General features: G+C 41.8%; 1 protein-coding gene across 1 annotated transcript in view; it reads left to right on the top strand.

The window, feature by feature from the left end:
- The window catches only part of ptprfa (protein tyrosine phosphatase receptor type Fa), a 114,504-nt gene that overhangs the window by 78,213 nt on the left and 14,867 nt on the right, over window positions 1-21,424 (top strand). Inside the window, exons 14-20 of the mRNA XM_056414274.1 lie at window positions 1,124-1,233; window positions 6,432-6,464; window positions 7,134-7,231; window positions 13,526-13,649; window positions 13,809-13,984; window positions 19,058-19,177; window positions 21,181-21,335. Of these exons, the coding sequence (XP_056270249.1) occupies window positions 1,124-1,233; window positions 6,432-6,464; window positions 7,134-7,231; window positions 13,526-13,649; window positions 13,809-13,984; window positions 19,058-19,177; window positions 21,181-21,335 (816 nt within the window). The remainder of the gene's footprint in view (window positions 1-1,123; window positions 1,234-6,431; window positions 6,465-7,133; window positions 7,232-13,525; window positions 13,650-13,808; window positions 13,985-19,057; window positions 19,178-21,180; window positions 21,336-21,424) is intronic.

Below are 21,424 nucleotides of genomic sequence, written 5' to 3'. Positions count from 1 at the left end.
TACAAATTTGAACATTTCACCTCATATGTGGGTGAATTCTACACATTCGCTCCAACACAAACATTGAGCATAATGTATTTGAACTTGAAGTAATAAAGACAGCATCTCTCACAGTATCACAATTCATCTTTATTTTCCTAACTTTTTGTATGCTTTGTATTGCTTTTGTTGGGCACATGTCCAGTTGTGTACACCAAAGCCGATGCGTTACTCAAAATTCTCACAATTCCAGACCTGATCCATTGTCAGCTGCTCGCCGACCCCCACATTTAGACCCTTCCAAAAACCTGCGTGTTAAACTTTTAGACACAGTCACTTATTATCGTTTAACGTCATGCTTGTAATATAATCTTTAATCTATGCAGACGCTCACTGTATAAAGCGACACCATTTGGAGAATTGCGTCCAAAAAACTCCAAACTCCATTTCCAGATGCCAAGCTGCATTTCTCACGTGTGAAGGTCATGAGCTGAAACGAAGCTTTCAGCTGAGAAACTGGACTCAAGCGATGCGTTCCATGCTTTCCAAAAAATCTTGAAATGGTTTGTGTTTACTGAATAAGAGAGTGGGAGCTACCTGTCTTGGTGAGGCTCAATTATAACCATATTGTTACTTTGCACCCGACAGATTAATTTCCCACCTTTTAAGGTAGAGCTATAAAGAAATACAAATACATTATTCCAATATGCACAGATACAGAAAGCATCCGAACCCTAACATCCTCATTCTTCCACAACAACTAAACACCACACACCTTGTGGAAGGCATTCTTCAGTGGTGTCTTGATCTCCGGTGTCCATCCAGGATAGAAAGACATGATCCTTTTAGGATTCATGTAAAGAGTGTAAAGATTGCACACTAATGGTTCATGGGAATTGTTTTTGTCAATAGTTGAAACAAACTGTATTTTCATCTCCAATTTAAGAAATAATAATGCAATATGTTGTGTATCATCAGCTGCTGGCCATCCCAATCTTGGTAGATGCAACCTTGTTCTCTGTGTTGTTTTCCCAAGATGTTCCATTTTGTGTCGAAGAAAATATGATTCTAAATTTGTTCCTAGTTTGAAATAAAGCATGGACCTAACGTGGTTACCTTCTCTCGCCACTTCTTCACCCTCCAGGAAACGAACATCCCCAGCCAAGGATGAGCACATGGCGGGGGTCAAGGACTCACTGCTGGCCCACTCCTCAGACCCTGTGGAGATGAGGAGACTCAACTATCAGACACAAGGCATGGACACACAAACACACACACACATACAACAAATGTCCCCAGCGCCCACACGTATTCATGCTGACCTACACATGCACACACAGTCATGCCTGCAAGTCGACTCCGATTAAGGTTCAAATGATCTCACAGTTCAAATACTCACAGATATTCCCTTTGGTTTTGGTCTCCGGCCCGATCTGGTCAAAGGTCAAAGATCGAAAGTACAAGCCTGTGTGCATTGAAAATGCTGGGTGGAAGTTAACCACATAATTTCTGTATACAGTATGTATATATATATATATATATATATTATATATCAGTGGCGGGCAGTCTCGGCCTTCTAAGCCTTCTCTGAAGGCCTAAACATAATTACAAAGTTATAGCTATTTTATAGCTAACTTGTAGTCCACATCACTGTAATAAACACAATAACAAGAACACATTTACGAGAAACAGTCACATTTATAACAAAACATGACAAAACAGTCAGACAGAATTGTGGCACTAAAACGCCTCACACTCAATAGAATCAGAAAGAACCATGTAATAAAAACAACAGAGACAAATGAACACAACGCTACTGCAGAACACAATAAACAACTCACTTACCAACTCCCTTCCAGTCCATGTTCCTCTCTTTGCCAACAAACAACTCAATGATGCGGTCGTAGAGTTTGTTGGAGAGCTTTAAGTCCACTAATTCAATTCAATTCAGTTTATTTTGTATATTCCATTATCACAAATTACAAATTTGCCTCAGAGGGCTTTACAATACAGCTCCTTCTCGAAGGCCATGGACGCCAGTGATGAAAGTCGAGCCTCCCAGTTTTGTTTCTGGAATAAGTCTTCATCCGTTTCATGGCTGAAAATGTCTGGCTCAAGCTAGCTAGCTGTGGGGTCGGGCGACTGTTGGTTATATGTCCTTCTTTTCTTGAAACATCCTCCTTGAGAAAGGCTTCGAAATTAAATCCGACTCCAAGTCCGCCATTAAAAGGTCCCGATTATGTCCTCATGTACTTCAAGCAGGCTGTGCTCGTCTCGGCCTGTGTGAAGGCCTGAGGTGAGCTGCTCTTCTTCCATAGAGACTGTGGAGGTGGAATCTGATTGGATAAAAGTTCCCGTTAAAATAAATTGGACTGAAAGCAGCGCTGCCGGATGGAAGCACAGCAACAGAGGAAGACAATAATTTTTTTAAAATAATAATAAAATAGCTATAACTTTGTAATTATGTTTAGGCCTTCAGAGAAGGCTTATTAGGCCCGGACGGTCCGCCACTATATATATATATATACTGTATACGTATGTGCGTGTGTGTGATATATCTAATACAGTGACTCAGATCAATCTGTCACCAGCGAGTAAGCGAGTCATAAGCGAGTAAGCCTCAAGTAAGAGCTTGAGGCTTACATGAATATTATTTTTAAAGAAGGTTATTGCTTCACTTATTTATTGTGGGAAAACAACTATTTGGTGAGATTAAGGTGTAGCTTATAGTTTTAATTAAAAACAGCAGTGTTTCCAATGGCCAAAACTTTCACTACTGCCAGAAACTGTCAAAACTCATAATTGTCAGATTTTCATCTTGCCGAAGGTCCTGGAACAGTGACAAGAGCAATTTCATCAGAAAAAGCACCCGAAACTAAGCTTAGAATTATGATATTTCATCAAAAACATTCAATCTGACATGTCTCAGTTGAAATCTTGCCCCGATAAAACCTTTTGAAGTAACCAAATCCTCTAAAAACATTAAACTGAGCGCAGGGACACGAGGAAGCCATGATTGACTCGTCTGAAAGTGAAGACAGAGCAGAGAGGAGATACAGGAGAGGATGGAAGTCGAGGATGGAATAATGTAAATATTTCCAATGTTGGAAACACTTGGGACAATGTTGGATGTATAGATTACATTGTTTCCACTTGCAATTCAACTGTTTTTTTAATCATATATGACTTGATAACTGTGCATTTCTGCACAGCAGACATATTAGAGTTCTCTCTACTTCTAGACATAATTGTTCGGTTTCCATAGAGGAACACGACTGTGACGGGGGTTTAAAAATCTGTTTATTTTGTATCGTCCAAAATCACAAATGCCAAATGTGCCTCAGAGGGTTATACAATCTGTACACATAGACATCCCTGTCCCAGGACCTCACATCGGATCAGGAAAAGTAAGGTCATGGTTACTATAGTAAAAATGGGGTTGCATCCTGGTCATTCTTTAAAACGTTGACCTGGAAACGAACAGCAGCCTCTCGTGTTCTCTTGATCCATTTATGTAACATCACCTGACTCCCCTTTGCTCGCATTATAATTACTTTTAGCATTTCAAACACTGCAACCTTCTTTTCTGTTCTGTCTGTAACTGTTTTTCTTGTCCTCAAACATTCTTCTGTCAGACTGTCAGTTATTTCACTCGTCGTTCCTTTTCCATCTCCACCCTCCAAACTACTATTCGTATCTCTTCCTCCCTCCTTGTCCTTCAGTGGGAGGTTTTTAACTCACTTTGTCATTGTGCCCCATCGATGTTGTTGTTGTTTTCTCTCAAATCAGATGTTTGGCATTTATCCGTGGAAGCAGTGGGTGGGACTTTGGCAGATGTTGTTTACACCAACTGACATTCATCAAGTCATTGGGATGCCAACCTTTGTTCTCCCTTCAGTGAGCGCTCACTAGGGAGCTGAGGAGCTTCTAAAACCTCTCCAACACACAAAGGGGGTTCACTTATGCTACGAAGGCAAAGCTGTGAACTGTTACATGTTTCACTGTATTTAACATCATTTACAAAGTTATGGTTAGAACCAGTAAAAAGTGACTTCATTATTGTACTTAATCTGGAATTTCTGTTTTAGCGTACATGCTCAATTGAATAAATTGAAAAAATAAATAGTTTTACAAATATTTGTAAGTAGTCCTTGTGAAAATGTTTAGTTAAATATAATGTAACTTTGTCATTTGGAAAGTATGTTACTTATCATTTCTTGTAATTGAGTATTTTATAATGTGGTACGACGATAATTTCTTTACACTACTGTTCTTACGGAATTATGAGGACTAAAGGCAACCATGACGGCTCGGATACTTTCATCAAATCACGGCACGATGCTGCTGGTCTGTTTTTCCTTGTTTATTACAAGAAAGGGAAAGATAATTCAAGGCATTTTGTATTAATATCAGGCTGCCTCATTGTGGATAATAGTGTAATAGAATGTGTTCACGCAAGTACAATATTTTCACAATTATTCCTTCCAAGTCCACTGGATAATAGACTACCGGTATATATTTCTTCTTTCTTAACCGTGTGTTTGAAACCAACATTGACAAACCAATCCTAAGGGATTTGTCACAACCTCGTCCTCCTTCTCTAGGAGGAAGGATTTTTTTCCCCTGACATATTATTGCCTTATTAGTATTACTATGATGATCGACCTTATTGACATCACTTCAAATTCTCATTTCATGAATAATCCATATTACTTAAGAACTGGAATTACTTGAGGAACCACTAAGTGCTCTCTAAGAGGGGCTACCATACGCGCCCACGGAGAAAGCCATCCTAAATATTGAGGAACGGAAGTAAGAGTGAGGCAGACACATAACGGAGGTGGAAGTAAACACAGGGAAAAACCAGATGGCTTTGGTCCTGAATTCCATTAGATCAGTGGTCCCCAAACTACGGCCCGTGGGCCGTATCCGGCCCGCCTCCACATTTGGACCGGCCCCCTGAAAAATACCAGAGACACGTTCCGATTCATTCTTTTTTTCACCCTGCCCGCTGCCGTTGAGATTGCAGTGAGACGCGGAGAAAATGTGAAGTGGTGCTCTTCGCAATAAAACATCTTTGATGGGACGTGTCGCGTCTCGGCCAATCAGCGTTCAGATGTCGACAGCGTTTGGGAAGTTAGGTTAGCTTGAATGTTAGTCCGCTACATCTGCTGCTGTCACGCTGCACGGTGTAGCGATACTAACGGAGTACCCGTACGTTAAAAACGATGTGATTTAGCATATTTTTAGAGTGGCGCGCGCATCGCTCAGCCGTGATGCGCGCACACAGGTGAGCACACTCACTAGCAACCCCCCCCCTCCCTCCGGCTGGCCCTCCAGCAGACAAGGGAAATGTTATGTGGCCCTCTCAGGAAAAAGTTTGGGGACACCTGCATTAGATAGTCAGCGAAACTCATTGGGCCCCTGAAAGATTTTTTCCGGCACTCCTAAGACGGGTCAGTTGGCCCAATCTCTCAACCTGGCCAACATATCGTTGATCCTGAAGAAAGACAGACCCCCGTAGAACCAGAGCGTGGCTCATACTTCCTCTTAGACTGATTGGAGTTGATAGGGAAATACTTTTCTACGGTTCGTCCAGATTGCAGGAACTTACCAAATGTAATCAATTTGGACCTGACCAGATTGACCATGGGGAACTGTGTCTCGACATCCAGCATCAGATGACATCTGAATGTGATTCCAGTGCCAAACTATTTAGCTGATTTCGGCAATGTCGATGTAATGTTTGATTTTAGAAAGAGACTTCCCTGAACGAGACACACAATATGAAAATAGAAAAAATATATGTTTTTCTGTAGGTTATTTCCATAATGATGTCAGAAACTTCTAATAACAGTCTTCACCTGTTGGAGGCCAAAACGAGCCCTTTTAGTGGACGTACGTTCACATTGAGGAGTTGCCCCAAGCCATCACATTGCAGCTCTTTTAGCGTCTGCCGTCTGCAGCGTTCTACTCAAATACTGGACCGGTCTCAAAAATGCTTTCCCCATTAGTTACTGAGACACACAAATACGAGAGAATAGGGTTGAAAAATAATCTAAGTTAAGTAAGGTATTCTGATGTCAGTAACTTTTGTTACAGTTTGAAAGAAATATTCAGCAATTTTTTTAAACAAAGCGCGGGTACATTTTACTGAACAGAAAAGTAATGTGAAGATGCCCGTAGGTGGTGGACTGACCAATCACAAAGTACTAACATGGCCACCCCTAGAGTCTCGTGCTGACATGGCCAAAAACTAAAGTCACTTTATCTGTGCAAGGATGCAACGCATGTTAAGACATATTTCTAAGATGCATACAGCGGCTGCACAGTGCAGAGGACCACACAGACACGCAGCTCCCCTAGCAGTGCTCCCTGTGTTCTTTTCTTTTCTCTGTCTTTTCCTCACTGACCCCTGTTCTGTTTGTTTTGCCTGGTCTTTCCCCCTGCAGGTTCCAGTGCCCTCAGTTGCCCGAACACTCCAAGTTAGTTTTTATACCACTTGTTTTTTTAATAATGATTCCTCCCATTCTTGCCTCCTTCCATTTATTTTTATTTTGAATACACAAAATCCATTTGAACTAGAACCCTCTTATTTGACACCATCACCTTCTCTCATGGTCCGCCCATGTCAGACATTCACACCAAATGGTTGTCATTAAAACTGAGATTTCTAAATGAAATATGGTAGAATGACATAAAAGATATAGAAACTGGTATCAGGGTAAGATGCGCTGGGTACTCATACACTCCCTCCAACCACCCTTCCTACTTCATACTCACCTATGGCATTATGGGATTTCTTCCACCAATCAGTTGGATCGTTGACGCTCACGTCACCAGTGTGATTATGGTATGCTGTTGAAGAGCCGCACAGTCATACATCATCTCTCTGCTCACCACGCAGCCCCCTCACTGTCACCCCACATCACCGAGACCCGTTCGCTCCGAGCCTTCAACATGCAGCCGCACTCTGGTTACTGTGTGTGTGTGTGTGTGTGTGTGTGTGTGTGTGTGTGTGTGTGTGTGTGTGTGTGTGTGTGTGTGTGTGTGTGTGTGTGTGTGTGTGTGTGTGTGTGTGTGTGTGTGTGTGTGTGTGTGTGTGTGTGTGTGTGTGTGTTGGACTATACTTACCACTTCACCTCTCACTTCAGGGATGAGGGAACATCCTTCCATCGCTATCTGTGACCTGGCAGACGACATAGAGAGACTCAAGGCCAATGATGGTCTGTGCTTCTCTCAGGAGTACGAGGTAACTTCCTGCTCTTATACAGTGCATGGCTTTCAGGTAAAGAAACACACCCTTTTCAGCTATAGTCAAGGTCTTTTATATTTTGGCTACACTTTTTGAGCTAGTTTTATGAAGAAAGTTATAGAAAAGTTAGGAAATAGCTCATGTATGTGGTGTTTATATGTTTGAGAACTGAAATAAATAGTATATGGACTCATACTTCTCGTCTTCCGGCCACTCAAAAAGCGTTTACACTACATGTCATCATTCACCCATTTGGACGAATGGGCTACCATGCAAGAGGCCACCTGCCCATCAGACATCGTCGTGGGGATGTCATCCAGTGGTTTGTGGACTGATGTTATGAAGCATTGAGTTTTTGCAATTTTGTCATCACCATCTTAGAATATGGCCGTCGCCATCTTGTTGTTTTTTGCAACCACTGAATGGAAGCTGCCATCTTTTAAAGGCAGAGGAGTGACGTGGAGACTTTGTATACGACATCGACCTGTCAATCATGGTAAGCCCACCCAAAAGCATCCCCTGCTTTATGGTCTGTTTGACTGTAACTGACCATAATTTACGAAATGAACATCATGCTGTATTGAAGAAGACTTGAAACTAGAGATTGAGACTTTAAATTCACATTTACAATGTTTACTGAGGGATTCAATCAAGAGAGAAGAAATAGAAATCTATACAACCAGATGCGTCCCCCCTGGTGGTCAGTAGAGAGAATGCAGCTATTACACATGAAGCATAGACTTCTACACAACCAAAATGGCAAGGTGACACAGGTTTCATCTGAGCGTCTCGAGAATGTAGTCAGGGAGAAGTAAAAAACAATATGTCTATTTTTATTCTATTGACCTCAAGTTTACTTTTCGTGTAACTTAGTGATGTTGGAAATTGCTTTTTGTTTCAGTCAGGCCAGCGATGAATATATATTATTTCTCATGGCAATCTAGAACATCTATTTTCTCACCAAAATACCAAACACAGTAAATTTTCCAGGCCATTGTTTCCCGTGATGCGTTTCTACTCATGTATTGAGCTGGCTGACCATTGCACAGTTCAGCATTGTTAAAGAAAAAAGGAAAAAAACGCTGCTAACTGTGCATAAATCTCTGCCTCCTTTCCAAGAACAATATCCCACTGCTTTTACCTACTGTAAAAGCCAGAAAGGGATTATGGCTTGTTGATGTCCTACAAAGGAAGCTAATTTGCATTTAAAGTGGTGAATTTCAAAGCGGATAAACCCGGACAGATGGGTGCACTGTTTATGCACCCTAGAAGGAAGGGGGCATATAAATTATGAAACAGCAGTTGAATTAACTTTTATACCTTTTTTCTTACTCAATATGGTGACATGGGTGGAATATTATAGTGAGCAGAGCACAATATGTTTAAATAGGACTATTCAGATGCAACAGATGAACTGTGTGTGATTGGATGATTCTAAATCCCCAATGACAAGCATTTGTATTTGTATTTATTAGCCTGATAATGAAATTGAATACTTGATCATGAATGAAAACTGTTATTTTAAAATACGAAAAATATAACATGACCTATGGCTCATGGTGGTCCTATTAAAATCACAAACCGTATCAGCGACATGGCTTAAGCCAGTCTCTCAAGTACACATACACACACACACATGCACACACACACACACACACACTCCTGTTTCCATCACTTGAGAGGACTTCCCTTTTACATTAATTTCCTTTGGATTTACCTGAACTATAACCACTACTTGGCTAATCCCAAACCGTAAATCAAATCTTCCCCCTCAAATGTAATTTTATGTCACAGTGATATGCATTTTGTCGCCAAAAGGAAGCAAAATGTCCACACCGTGGCTGTGTATACAGATGTATGTCTCCACCATAGGACTAATACACACATGCGCACACACACACACACACACGTATTGTATATGCTCCTGCTCCTGTTGCATTGGAGCTACCAACCATTAGTCCGTAGTAAGAGCAGCAGGGCTTGAAATGAAAGCTGATAACGGCTGTGTTTAAAATGAGACCTGCCAGAGGATCTCACAGCTTGTTACATCTGATGAATGAGCCAGTCTGTTTGGGTATTACTATAAACCACTTCCTATACTGCACATGGACTCTGAAACATTTCTTCTCTTCACCACATAATTATGATTACATCTATTTCTTAGCCGTATCAAATGAATAAAAGCTGGTCTGTGCTCGTAAAACTGAGTTGTGACCGTTTACCGAGCCTCAGGGCTTCTTGTTACAGCTCTTTTGAAGTATTTGTTTGGTATCGGCATTTGCAACACTCTGCAGGGAGTTGTCTGGAGCTCTGGTATGGGTATTGTTGTTCAACAGTACTAAATTTGAAATTCAGAGCATATTTTCGATTATAGTATTGCCTCCAAAAGGCGACGGCTGAGCTGGCGGCTAGAAGCTAACGGTGCTAACAGGAAGAACAGTGCAAACAACAGCGACCGTGCGCTCAGAGTTACCAGCGTTTACCTGAGGGGGAACCGGAGGGTGGGTGCGAAGTTTCTGAGACATTATCAGCGGTAACCGCCTTATTATGAGAGCAGTGAAGAGCAGCAGTGATTAGATAAATAGCCTTTAGAGAGAGTTCCAGCCGGCTCACAGTGAGCACTGTCAGCGTGACTAGCGAGCTAGCTAGCGACCCCAGCAGGCACTGCTGGTGCCGGTTTGTGGAGTTTCTCGGGAAAGTGTTTAAATTTGACATCAACGGATATAAATATAGTCAAACTGGCAATATTTGAAATCTATACAGTTGATTTCTTGCCTCAGAAATGATCATTAATGTAATTAATAATGAAATGGCATAGCCTACAAAGTTTTTGGAGAATGAAAGAAAAAGATACCAGGTTTGGTCCATTTGTCTCTGCTTTGGTTCTTTGCCCTCAGGAATCTTAGCTTATCTTTCTTATTTTAGAGGGGTAGAAAAATAGATCAAACCTGTGTTTAATACTTTGGGGAAATTATTGGGTTATCATAAGCAATTATCATAGCCACGCATATGGTCAGAAAATATAGTATATGTGTGTGTCTGTAGTCCAGGAAAATAGACTGAGAAATGTACAGTGTACATTTTGATGCAAACATTTGAAGTGACAAAAAGGATCAGATAACAAAAAACAATCTGATTAACGCCTATAATGACTCCTGTAATGTAATGTGTATTAAAGCGATTGATTATTTTGTTTAACTCAGTGAACGAGGCAGCAGTTGGCAAGAGCGAACCCAACTCTGCCAGACACCAATCCACACGCTTCAGGCCTGGCTCTTCCTCCCTCCGTGTTCACCTGCTTTGTTTGTTGTTGGTGGAGCTGCAGCTAGTGTGATTGTGCTGACACACTCGTTAAGCGATCTACACGTCGGCGGAGCACATTAGTGGTAATGTGAGTGGCTGTCAGTGCAGCGCGCTGGAAGCCTTACCTAACAGGCTGTTAAATAAGATGTGCATTCAACCTCTTTCTCCATTGTCAATATTATCAGTTGTAGACTGGAGGGGGGGCTGATCCGCCATCCAGCCAGTCAGGAGGAAAAGCAACAGCACATGTGTGTGTCTGTGTGCATACGTGTCGGTGCGTGTGTGTGTGTGTGTGGGGGGGGGGGGGTTGTTTTCCAGATGATGCATGAAAGGTCAATCTTGAATAATAATCTTCAGCATGCATGTCATTATTCAGCTGAACCTGCGGCAGCATACACAGCCTGCAATCAATAGAGAACAATCATCAAGCAGCATAGCGAAAAGCTGTCTGCACTCCCATCACTGCAACACAGGCGTGGGTTTTCCATCTCGAATGCAGCCGTGATTTAAGAGTACAAATAAATAAGCAGAAAATGCAATTTAGAGAAGCATCTGTTACCATCTGTTCTTTTTACAAGACAAAAAAGAGAACACTAACAGGTGCACGGGGAAGACGAGAACAGTGAATACAGGGCAGTTAAACAAATAAGAGAACACAGGGATGTTGGTTGAGTGTGTTTATTTGACAGTTATTGTTTGATTTTAGAGTTATTGATGGGAAATGTTGACATTTGCGCTACCCACAGGTGGCAACATCCAGTTCTGCCGGGTGAAACTAATACTTCATGTTAAAGCTGCATTCAGAAAATGACTCTACTTCTCTCTTGATTTGTTCCCTCAGAAAATATTCTAAACATGGTCTCAATCTCTGGTTTCAAGTCTTCTTTTAAATACAGCATAATGTTCATTTAGTACATTATGGTCCATTTAGAGTCAAACAGACCATAAAGCAGGGTATGCTTTAGGGCGGGCTTATTGTGATTGACAGATCGCCGCCGCTCCCAGAACCGTAAACTGCATCTCTACGTCACTCCACAGTCCAAATATGGTCATTTTTGTTCATTGGTTGCAAAAAACAACATTACGACGGCCGATATTATAACTAGGATGTCATTATGGAATACATATTCTAGATGTGTTATACCTTTGTCCGTCTATGTACGAAAATTAAAGTTTTATTAGCACTTTGGAGGATCTATTAGGAGATATAGAATATAATCCTTATCACTTTGATTTCATTAGTGTGTAATCAGCCCTCCGTCAGCTCAGAATGAGTCCTTCATATTTACATAGCGAGAGGGTCCGAGGTGCAACACAAGGTTTCTACGGGAGCCCAGAATGGAAAAACCAGACACTTGCGAGAATCTTTTATGGTGGGTTTTTTTACATGAAATTGAACATACATTGCGGTAAAATAGAGGGAGCATAAAACCATGGAAACACCAACCACCGACTTCTCCAAAAGTACTGTTATTATGGTCTGGATGGCCTTTGAGCGAGGCCAACGGCGTTACCACGGGTTTGCACTCTGCGGGAAAACGAGTAGTGACAAAGAGGTACTTCGTTGGTTGCAATCTGCAGCCTCACCAAATCCTACACACTTGAAGTCGTTTCTTATTACTTAGAAAAGCACCATCTGTTCTAAACTTTTGTTTCTTTGTGTGGAAACCCAGAATCCCATTTATGTCTGTTGTTGAAGAGATTCAAATGAAAGTAGAAGGAATTGAATTGAAGCAAGGAAACAATAAGTGTAGAACGTTTATCAACTATGTAACTCGACAGAGGATCGCAATGACGGCACTCTGTTGTCCATGAGTTATACACCGTAAGACTAATGCCGCGTTCACACCAAAAGCGTTGAGAATTGACACAATTTGCCTCATTCAACTTTGGCAAAAAATGTACCCCACACTGAGTTGCAAAAGCCAATCAGCGTTGAGATGCTCCTCTCGTCACCACTGACGTCGTGCCGTTGTTGAATCTAACTGGCTGCTGCTACTCTAGTAGCTCTGTAAGCAGCAGTTATTCAGACGTAGTCGGTGAGATTCACCGAGCTGTGTGAGCCTACGGGTGATGTTATGAACCCAGACACGAGAGAGTTAGATGTTCCGACGTTTGTGGGATGACCTCAACAAGTATAAAGCAGAAATAGTGGTTATTTCTTCCATGGTGGTCGATAAACCACGGAGATAATCCACGCCCCCTCTAAGGCGCAAATGACACGAATTAACTACAACTTGTCGAGCAAGTAAACTCAGGCGAGTAAAGGTGTGAACGCAGCATAAGAGTCGCCATGATGATGACACTGTGGTTGCAAAAAATCTAGAAAGTGTCATTTGAGTCAAGCTATTGTACACATTAACACAAAGTACAATGGAGGGTGATGAGAATGCCATTTTCAAGCATTAACTATCATCAAATCACAAGTATTGGTCAGAGTGGAACAAAGTCAGACATGAGGATCGAAACATGCTCGAAACGCTCTCTGCCTCCACAGCTGTGCTTTCCACGAGGTCTGGGTATTGATGCAGCGACCCAAATTTACCCAATCCGCTGTCTCTGTTGAGAAATAATAATCTATTACAAGTCCTCATCTGTTCCCTCTTGATATAATGCTGGTGGTCCGCCATCACTTAACCTAATTAATGTATGTCACAGTCCTCCAGAACCTTTCTGCATTGCTTTGCCTTCATCTGGGATGTGTTCTTTGTTACTATCAGGCACTGAGCTGCTAGAGTTGAAGGGATTTAGGAGCATCCAAACAGTCCAGTCTGTATCCAGGGGGCTTAAAGATCATCCAGCGCTTTTCATATTACAGAGCCGCAGGCTGGGGAAGGGTTAACGAATTTGTTTCGGTGTCAAATTTACTGGTCCGGACTTTTTACACGCTTTAAAAAGCAGCAACGAACATAGGCAGGAATGTAATGAATAGTTACCTTCTCTCTCTCTCACTCTCACTCTCTCTCTCTCTTTCTCCTCTGTGTCAAGTCGGTTGATCCAGGACAGCAGTTCACCTGGGAGCACTCCAACCTGGAGGTCAACAAGCCAAAGAACCGCTATGCAAATGTTATTGCCTACGACCACTCCAGGGTCATCCTCACACCTGTGGACGGTGAGAGGCGACTCCACAGGCCTTTATATTTAAACAGGCTTATATAAGAGATAACCCTAGGTGTATTTCATCACATTTTAGTGAGAAACACAGCTGTTTGCTGATTGGATCCCCTCTAAATTTGCTCTCTCACTTTGTCCGGCTTGTTCCTCACGGCAGGCGTTCCAGGCAGCGACTACGTCAACGCCAACTACATCGATGGCTACAGGAAGCAGAATGCCTACATCGCCACACAGGGGCCACTGCCGGAGACGCTGAGCGACTTCTGGAGGATGGTGTGGGAGCAGAGGACCTGCACCATCGTCATGATGACCCGCCTAGAGGAGAAGTCGCGGGTGAGCCTCTCGCGTTGACAAATAGTCGAAATGAAGACGATAACGGGCTTAGTTTAGAGTGCAAGTATGTGCTGCTCCTTCGAGCCAGTGTTTGTCTGTTATGGGCTACACAACGGCAAACACAATGGTTCTTAGGTGAGTATACACAAATGAAAACATAGTTTTGAATATTATATTCCTTTTCTGTTAATAGATCCCCTTAAATGCACCCAACACTGGTCCATTCAGTATGTACAGATATAAATAGAGCATGCTCAGTTTTCGTTGAAGAAACTGATAATACAGCGTCAGCATGTGGGGTGCAACGGATCATAAAGCCCACGGTTCGGATCAGATCACAGATCAGTTGAGCACAAAACAAGGGAGCAAATGAAACTTTTACAGATCCCTGATGACGTTTTTTTGCCGCTGATACTAATTGACGTTCATTGATGATCCATATTAGCAGATAGTTTGCTAATATGGTTTGCTGAATTCCCAGAAATCCTTTCAATCCTTTCGCCAAATACTCCTTTTCACTGAACAGAGCCTGAACGCATCATAATGTAACTGAACATTTGTTAGCCGTTAGCTGTGCTGCTCAGGTTACCAGCTCACCTGTTGATTTAAACACTGATAGGTTGTTTACATTGTCACATCATGACATTGATGACTAGAAAAGCATAAATGATAGCGTATTTTACTGAATATTGTCGGATAACGACTTTATTTCACACTGTGATGGTAACTTTAAACTGTGTAATTAGTCTGCAGTTCACAACGGCGAAGGAGGCTCCGTACAGATCATGGATCCACAGTCGTCCGTTACACCACTAATCAGCATACAATCATTGAGCATTGATTTAACGCAAATCAACCACTCTATCCACCTTCTTTCAGTTAAACAAAGGTCTCCTTATTAAAACTCAGGCCAGACCCCACTGATATTTTCTTTAATTAAGATCAGTTGGCATCAGTGGGCAGGGCGGGCTCATCACAGAGGTCCAGGCTTGTTGGGGCTTGATGATGCAAGACATGTTTCCATTTCAAAGAATGGGGATCTTTACCCAGAAGGGGGGTTATGATACTTGTATTGCCGTCGCAGGGCTGTCTTTCCCCAAAAACAGGTTATATTACGACCGAGAACCTGTTTAAAACCCAACGGGTTTCATCTGGAAACCACCCAGTAGGTTCTGTTGAGAACTTTTTTATTTTCCATTGGGTTTTATTAAAACCCCAAATGCTAAGGTCTGATGTGGTTCAGCAAAACAGTCTTGGTTCCTGACCATAGGTTTTTTGGGTTTTTTTTTGTAATAAACGGATCATTTCTGCTTTGTTTGGTCTATCCGCAAGACGACAAGCAAACACATTTTTTTAATGTATTTTTTCTGAATGAAGCTAGCCTATGCTAACATGTTAGCATAGTAATATATAACTACTAGTATTTGTATTACTAATGTTTTAGTACGGTAATGACAAGATGTTGCGTAAATTTCTCGCTAGAATTTAAATATTTAAAATTGAGCTATACGTTTCTAATACATTTTGCGTATTCGCCTCATTCGCGCTTGTGTCTACTTGCATCTACTTGCGTCTTTGCATTGTCTTTGTATTGAATTTGCATCGCGCAAAATATCTGCTTCTCATGCGGTATGAACACATAAGTCTCACAAAGACCTTGAAAAACTCAGTCTTTGTTTTCTCTTAACCACTACTGCATTGAAAAACTATAAACACAAACAACAGTATATCATTACCTTCAGCTACTTTTGCTGTCATGTTTTCCAGTGGTAGAAAGAGCATGGCTCTGCAACCCCGTCATGCTGCTGGTGGACATGAGGGACGAGGCATTCACAGCCAGCCACATGGCAGATGAGAGCCAGCAGGGAAGAGACAGTTTTCAAGAGTAATGATTTCAGCCCTTTTTCACATTGTTAATAACTCCACAACCAAGGGGCAGAACTGAGTGCCACGGCTGTGTGCCGTTATTATTGGTGACAAAGACCATCAGCCCACTACCAATAATACCCGGAGGTCCAGGACATATGAGGTGTTCTAACCTGTGGCCGAGGTAATGGCTGCAGCCGATAACCAAACTGCTTCTGCTGGTTTGAGGGACTCATGCATTACAGTTTACATGTCCATGAGAGTACTAACGGGCAATTTAAAAACAAGTCTACATTTTAGTATTTAGTGTGCAGCTACACCCCACAATACAACAATATTATGGGCAACAACAAAAAATAGTGACAATGTTCTGCTCTTGCAGAAAATTGCATGGATAATTATTTTTGTGTCCTTGAAAAATAGCAAAGAAAGGAATATTGAAGCCAATGTGGAAATGCTTTAAACTAGTTCTTCCTCATGGCCATCACAGGGAGACAGACGAATGTCAGATTTTTACAATGGCAAGACTGTTGGCAGTGTTGATTGGCTAGACTTGACAGCACTAGGCTTGGATTCCTAGCTGGGCAAAAGGGGCACAGTGGGGCAAATGCCTGTGGGCTCCAGACCTTCATAGCTACAAAATCCTGGTAGCCGCATTTTACAGTTATTAAAACCACATGACAGGGAAAAAAATACTGTGAAAAGCAGCCAATCATATGTTGTAAATGTCCTTACCCACCTGGAAAACCTTTTCTTAAAATGAAAGTGAGTTTGCCAGAAGCAGGCTTTGAAATGGGTAAAATAGCTAATGAAAAAACATATCTTGTTCTAGAACTGAAGTTATAAATCGCAGTAAATCGTCCGGCCGTCAAAGTCTCTTCAGGCAGACAGTAAGGTAACCCGCTTTGGCTAGACTTTTGAATGACATAATGACTGCATTTTGTCCCCTATTGCTTACTGTGTTGTCACACTATGGAGGTCTTCCCTTCCAGTATGGAGACGAGGAATTTTTACAGCTATCCATCAACTCTTTTGCGTACACCTGGCCAGTGGTGGAGTGCCCAGGTGTCAAACATAAGGCCATTTTATTTGGCCCACGATGACTTGAAAGACATATTCTTGGCTCCTCCAGGAATTGTGTCTGGACGACGGCCGCTTCCAGACTATCGACTTATCCTCCGTAGTTTCTGATTCAACAGCGGCATGACGTTAGTAATATCAGGAGGAGCATCTCAACGCTGATTGGCTGTAACGACACAGCGGCACACCAATGTTTCACACAAGTTAAAAAATTCAGCTTGAGCAAATGAAGCGCATTTTTCGCGTAGCGGCAACACATCTGTCACATTAAGGAGGAAAGTCTTAGGTCTACTCTTAAATGAGGTGACTGTGTCTGCCCTCTGGACTGAAAGTGGAAGCTGGTTCCATAAAAGAGGAGCTTGATAACTAAAAGCTCTGGCTCCTATCCTACTTTTTAAGACTCTAGGAACTACAAGTAGCCCCGCATTTAGTGAGCGCAGCTCTCTAGTGGGGCAATATGGTACTACAAGCTCCTTAAGATATGATGGTGCATCACCAATCAAGACTTTGTAGGTGAGGAGAAGAATTTTAAATGTGATTCTTGATTGTACAGGTAGCCAGTGCAGAGCAGCTAGTGTAGGAGTGATGTGATCTCTTTTCTTAGTTTTAGTGAGAACACGAGCTGCAGCATTCTGGATCAACTGGAGGGACCTAAGAGATTTATTAGAGCAGCCTGATAATAAGGAGTTGCAGTAATCTAGTCTAGAAGTAACAAACACCTGAACTATTTTTTCTGCATCTTTTTGAGACGAGATGTGCGTAATTTTTTTAATGTTACATAGATGAAAAAATGCCATCCTTGAGATTTGTTTTACGTGGGAGTTAAAGGACAAGTCCTGATCACATGTATGTTGCTTCACCCCCTCATCCTCTGCACCCATCCGATGCAGTCAACAGTGGAATAACATTGGCAACACCAGCAGGGCACACACTGGTAGTATCAATTTGTTTTATGATCCTTTAATCTGAACGTTTGAACTCTGCACCGCTTCAAGTTCCTTTTGCATTGCCTTACAATGCTAGGAAAGTGCATGAGGAACTTAAGCATGTAGTGTAATGCTTTTACACGCCCTGTTCTCAATATTAGAGGGAAGGGAGTCCAAAGAGCTTATTAGGAAACCAGTGGGTGCTATATTAGTGCTAATTTAAACTCATTTTTATCTGTGGAGCAGCAGCGGGCAGCTGTTTTCAAAGAACAAGCTCTTAAACTCCAATGTACACTACCGCAGCAAGCACTCTCTATCCATCAGCTCAGCCCGACTACTTAAATTGGAACTGCACAAACTTTACACACTGAAATCTGTTTCTATGTGTAGTGGAGAAATGGTGAAAGGTTGGGGAGTGGACTGGCATTAGTGCCTTTCTAGTAATACGACCACTCAACGTGCTGTACACTGCTTTTAACACACACATTGAACTGCAGACTCTTCCAAATTAGAGAAAACCCGCTCAGCCTCTGACCATACCTGCAAATATAAGCACTACGACATATACAAGTTATTTAAAGCCTTTTTCGAGTATCTCCAGGGAGCTGCGTGATGTCTGGTAAATGTCCCCAAGTGATGTCACTTGAGTCATCGGTTTGGTCTGTTCATGTTTACTGCTTCATGATTAAAGATTTACTGATTATGTCACAGTAACAACAATGCCAGTATGCACCAATACATAAAACAACTTACAGTTCAGCTCACCATATCATCTTCTTATTAACCGTTTTGTCATGTTGCTGCCATCTGATAGAATGGACCAGTGGAGCCGTCTTCACAGGAAGGTTCAGTGTAGGCACTAAACGGCTTTCTGCACACATTTACTGGTATCAGAAATGTGTGTTTTGCATAGTAAGGACAGCACCCAATAGGAAAGAGAAGACAACAACATTTACTAATTTTAGTGTTTAATGTCACCTAAAACAACCTGTAGTTTTCAACATTTTCCGCCCTGCACCAATGAGTGGAATGAATTTATGGACAGATGGATGGTCAGGAGATGTGTACAACATCACCAAGCCATCCCTAGAAGGCCAGAACAAGAACCACATATAGCAATTATTCTCACGACTCAGTTCTGTTCTCCTCCTTCTGTCTCTATAACCTACACATACCAATATTGACTTGTGTCTGTGTGCAGGTGAAATGTGACCAGTATTGGCCCAGTCGAGGCACAGAAACATATGGGATGATCCAGGTGACCATGCTGGACACTGTGGAGCTGGCTACGTACGGCGTGCGCACATTCGCCCTCTACAAGGTGAGAACCCTGATTGTACACATGTATATTTTCAGAGAACCTTCAACATTAGTCTGTTTAATCATCCAGGAAATATCATAAAACAGAAAATTTTAGGTGGAGTCTCAGATCCCATTATTCCCTAGAACGGGTCCCCCTCGCTGTGCGACTGGAGCGGAAGCGGCAGTTGGATATGATTGAACATGCAGTAGAATATGCTATCCAATCTAGTAATGACAATTTATCAGTGGATTCCCCAGCTGAAACGGCAGAATATATTCATCATTGATTCAGCCTGTAAGAGAACAAAACACGGTTCTTCCTCGCTGTCATGACATCTTTAAGTCTCTAGCTTTCTCTTTGTCTTCCCCGGAGCCGAGCTGCACACGCTACCTGCCGATGTTTCCATGGATATTCTGTCATGTCAATGACACAAAACATGAAGAGTCGAAGAAGAGAACTTGAAGCAGAAGAGTGTCTTGGTGCTCGAATGATGACAATGTGAAGACTCTGGCTTCCTGAGAGTTATGAATAAAAGTTCCAATACCTTTACGCTTGATTTGATGATGGCTGGTTTCCCCCTGGCAGTGCTGCACCAGTGCACTCATTCATCAAAGACCCTTTAGAAAGGGTTTGATTCATGCTTTCGAGTGCTGCTCAAGAGATTCTCACAGAAATCCGTTTGGTGATTTATCAATTAGTTACTGCGATGCATTTATGTAAATTAAAGTTTATGGCTATATTAACAAATCATGGGGTATTCAGTGTAATTTTTTTCTTTTTTATAAACGACATAGGGCATGTTACCTTTAAAGACCTATGCCCTTGAAGAAGTGCCTCAAATAACACCCAATAATACCCAAAATGTATCAGGAATAGCTCCTCCATGTATCAATATTCTTTGAAATGGTAAGAAGCAAAGATATATGAATCCATTGTTAGTAAACTAAACTGCATTACCATTCCAAAGAAAGTGTAGATGAAATACATCATTTTAGTTGTAATATTGATGCAACTTAATTTATTTTGCGCTTCACTACAAGTTGTATGAAATGAATGTAAAGACACTGAAGTACAACATTTATGATACAATTTGTGATGACATACTCAGGTGGTCTCAGTATGTTGGCCACTTTTACATGTCATTTAGCTGAAGCTTTTATCCAAAGCAACTTACAATAATGTTACATTCATAGACCGTAGACACAGCTTCAGGGAACAATTCAGTGTCTTGCTCAAGGACACATCGACTAGGGCAGGGATTGAACCTTCAAACCCCTGATTGAAAGACGGACCTGCTGATTGCTGACCCACAGTTGCCCTTACTGCTAAAACTCTATGTATTTCCAAATAGTCAAACTAGAAATAACAAATCCTTCAAAAACATTGAAAAAGTAACACAATGAATATTGATCAATATTTAGATGTGACCGAAGAGCTCCGTGACAAATAAAAAGGGCTGAACAGGCGTCATCAGGCTCCTATGAATCAGCTACAGGGGATGGCATCCGGCTTTCTTTCCCATCTGGTGGCTGAAGCCAGAGGTCACAGGGACATCTGAGCCAAGATGATGCCGGCCTCCTCTCCCTGACTGTCTATATATTGGCAAAAATGATATCGTCCTTGGTGAAATACTTAAAATCTGTGAGGCTTGTGTAAACCACAGACCTTATTTCAGGCATCTTACCAAAACTCATTAAAAAATGTTCTCAGAGGTTTAAGCTTGCTGACTCATTCTCGGGGTTTAGGACTCATTCCTGCAGGACAATTGTCACGGATTTCTTGATCACAACTTGTTCTTATATTTACAAAGTTTATATCTGTACGATTTCCCGTCCAAATACGTCGAGATGAGACATAGTTTGGACAACATACAATTGGGTTACGGATTGACAAAAGCTGAAGCTTCTTGTTTTCGAAACAATACGTTCTTCGAAAAATAGACGACTATGAAATTGTAATTAATGTAGTTCTTCCTTGCTGGTGGGGATCTCGGGCTGATGACTGTATCTGTGCTCCAACAGAATGGCTCGAGTGAGAAGAGAGAGGTTCGACAGTTCCATTTCATGGCCTGGCCTGACCATGGAGTGCCCGAGTATCCCACCCCAACACTAGCCTTTCTACGCAGAGTCAAGTCCTGTAACCCTCCAGACGGTGGACCCATGGTGGTCCACTGCAGGTAAGCCACCACTTACATCCACACAAAGGCTTCAGTATACACATATTACAAATGTATTCTCAAGATGTCAGAACAAAGCAACATTTGTT

The sequence above is a fragment of the Pseudoliparis swirei genome, chromosome 5 (assembly GCF_029220125.1).
Source record: "Pseudoliparis swirei isolate HS2019 ecotype Mariana Trench chromosome 5, NWPU_hadal_v1, whole genome shotgun sequence".
Classification (NCBI taxonomy): domain Eukaryota; kingdom Metazoa; phylum Chordata; class Actinopteri; order Perciformes; family Liparidae; genus Pseudoliparis; species Pseudoliparis swirei.
Note: the sequence above shows the minus strand (reverse complement) of the source record. Positions and strands in the feature narration are given on the sequence as shown.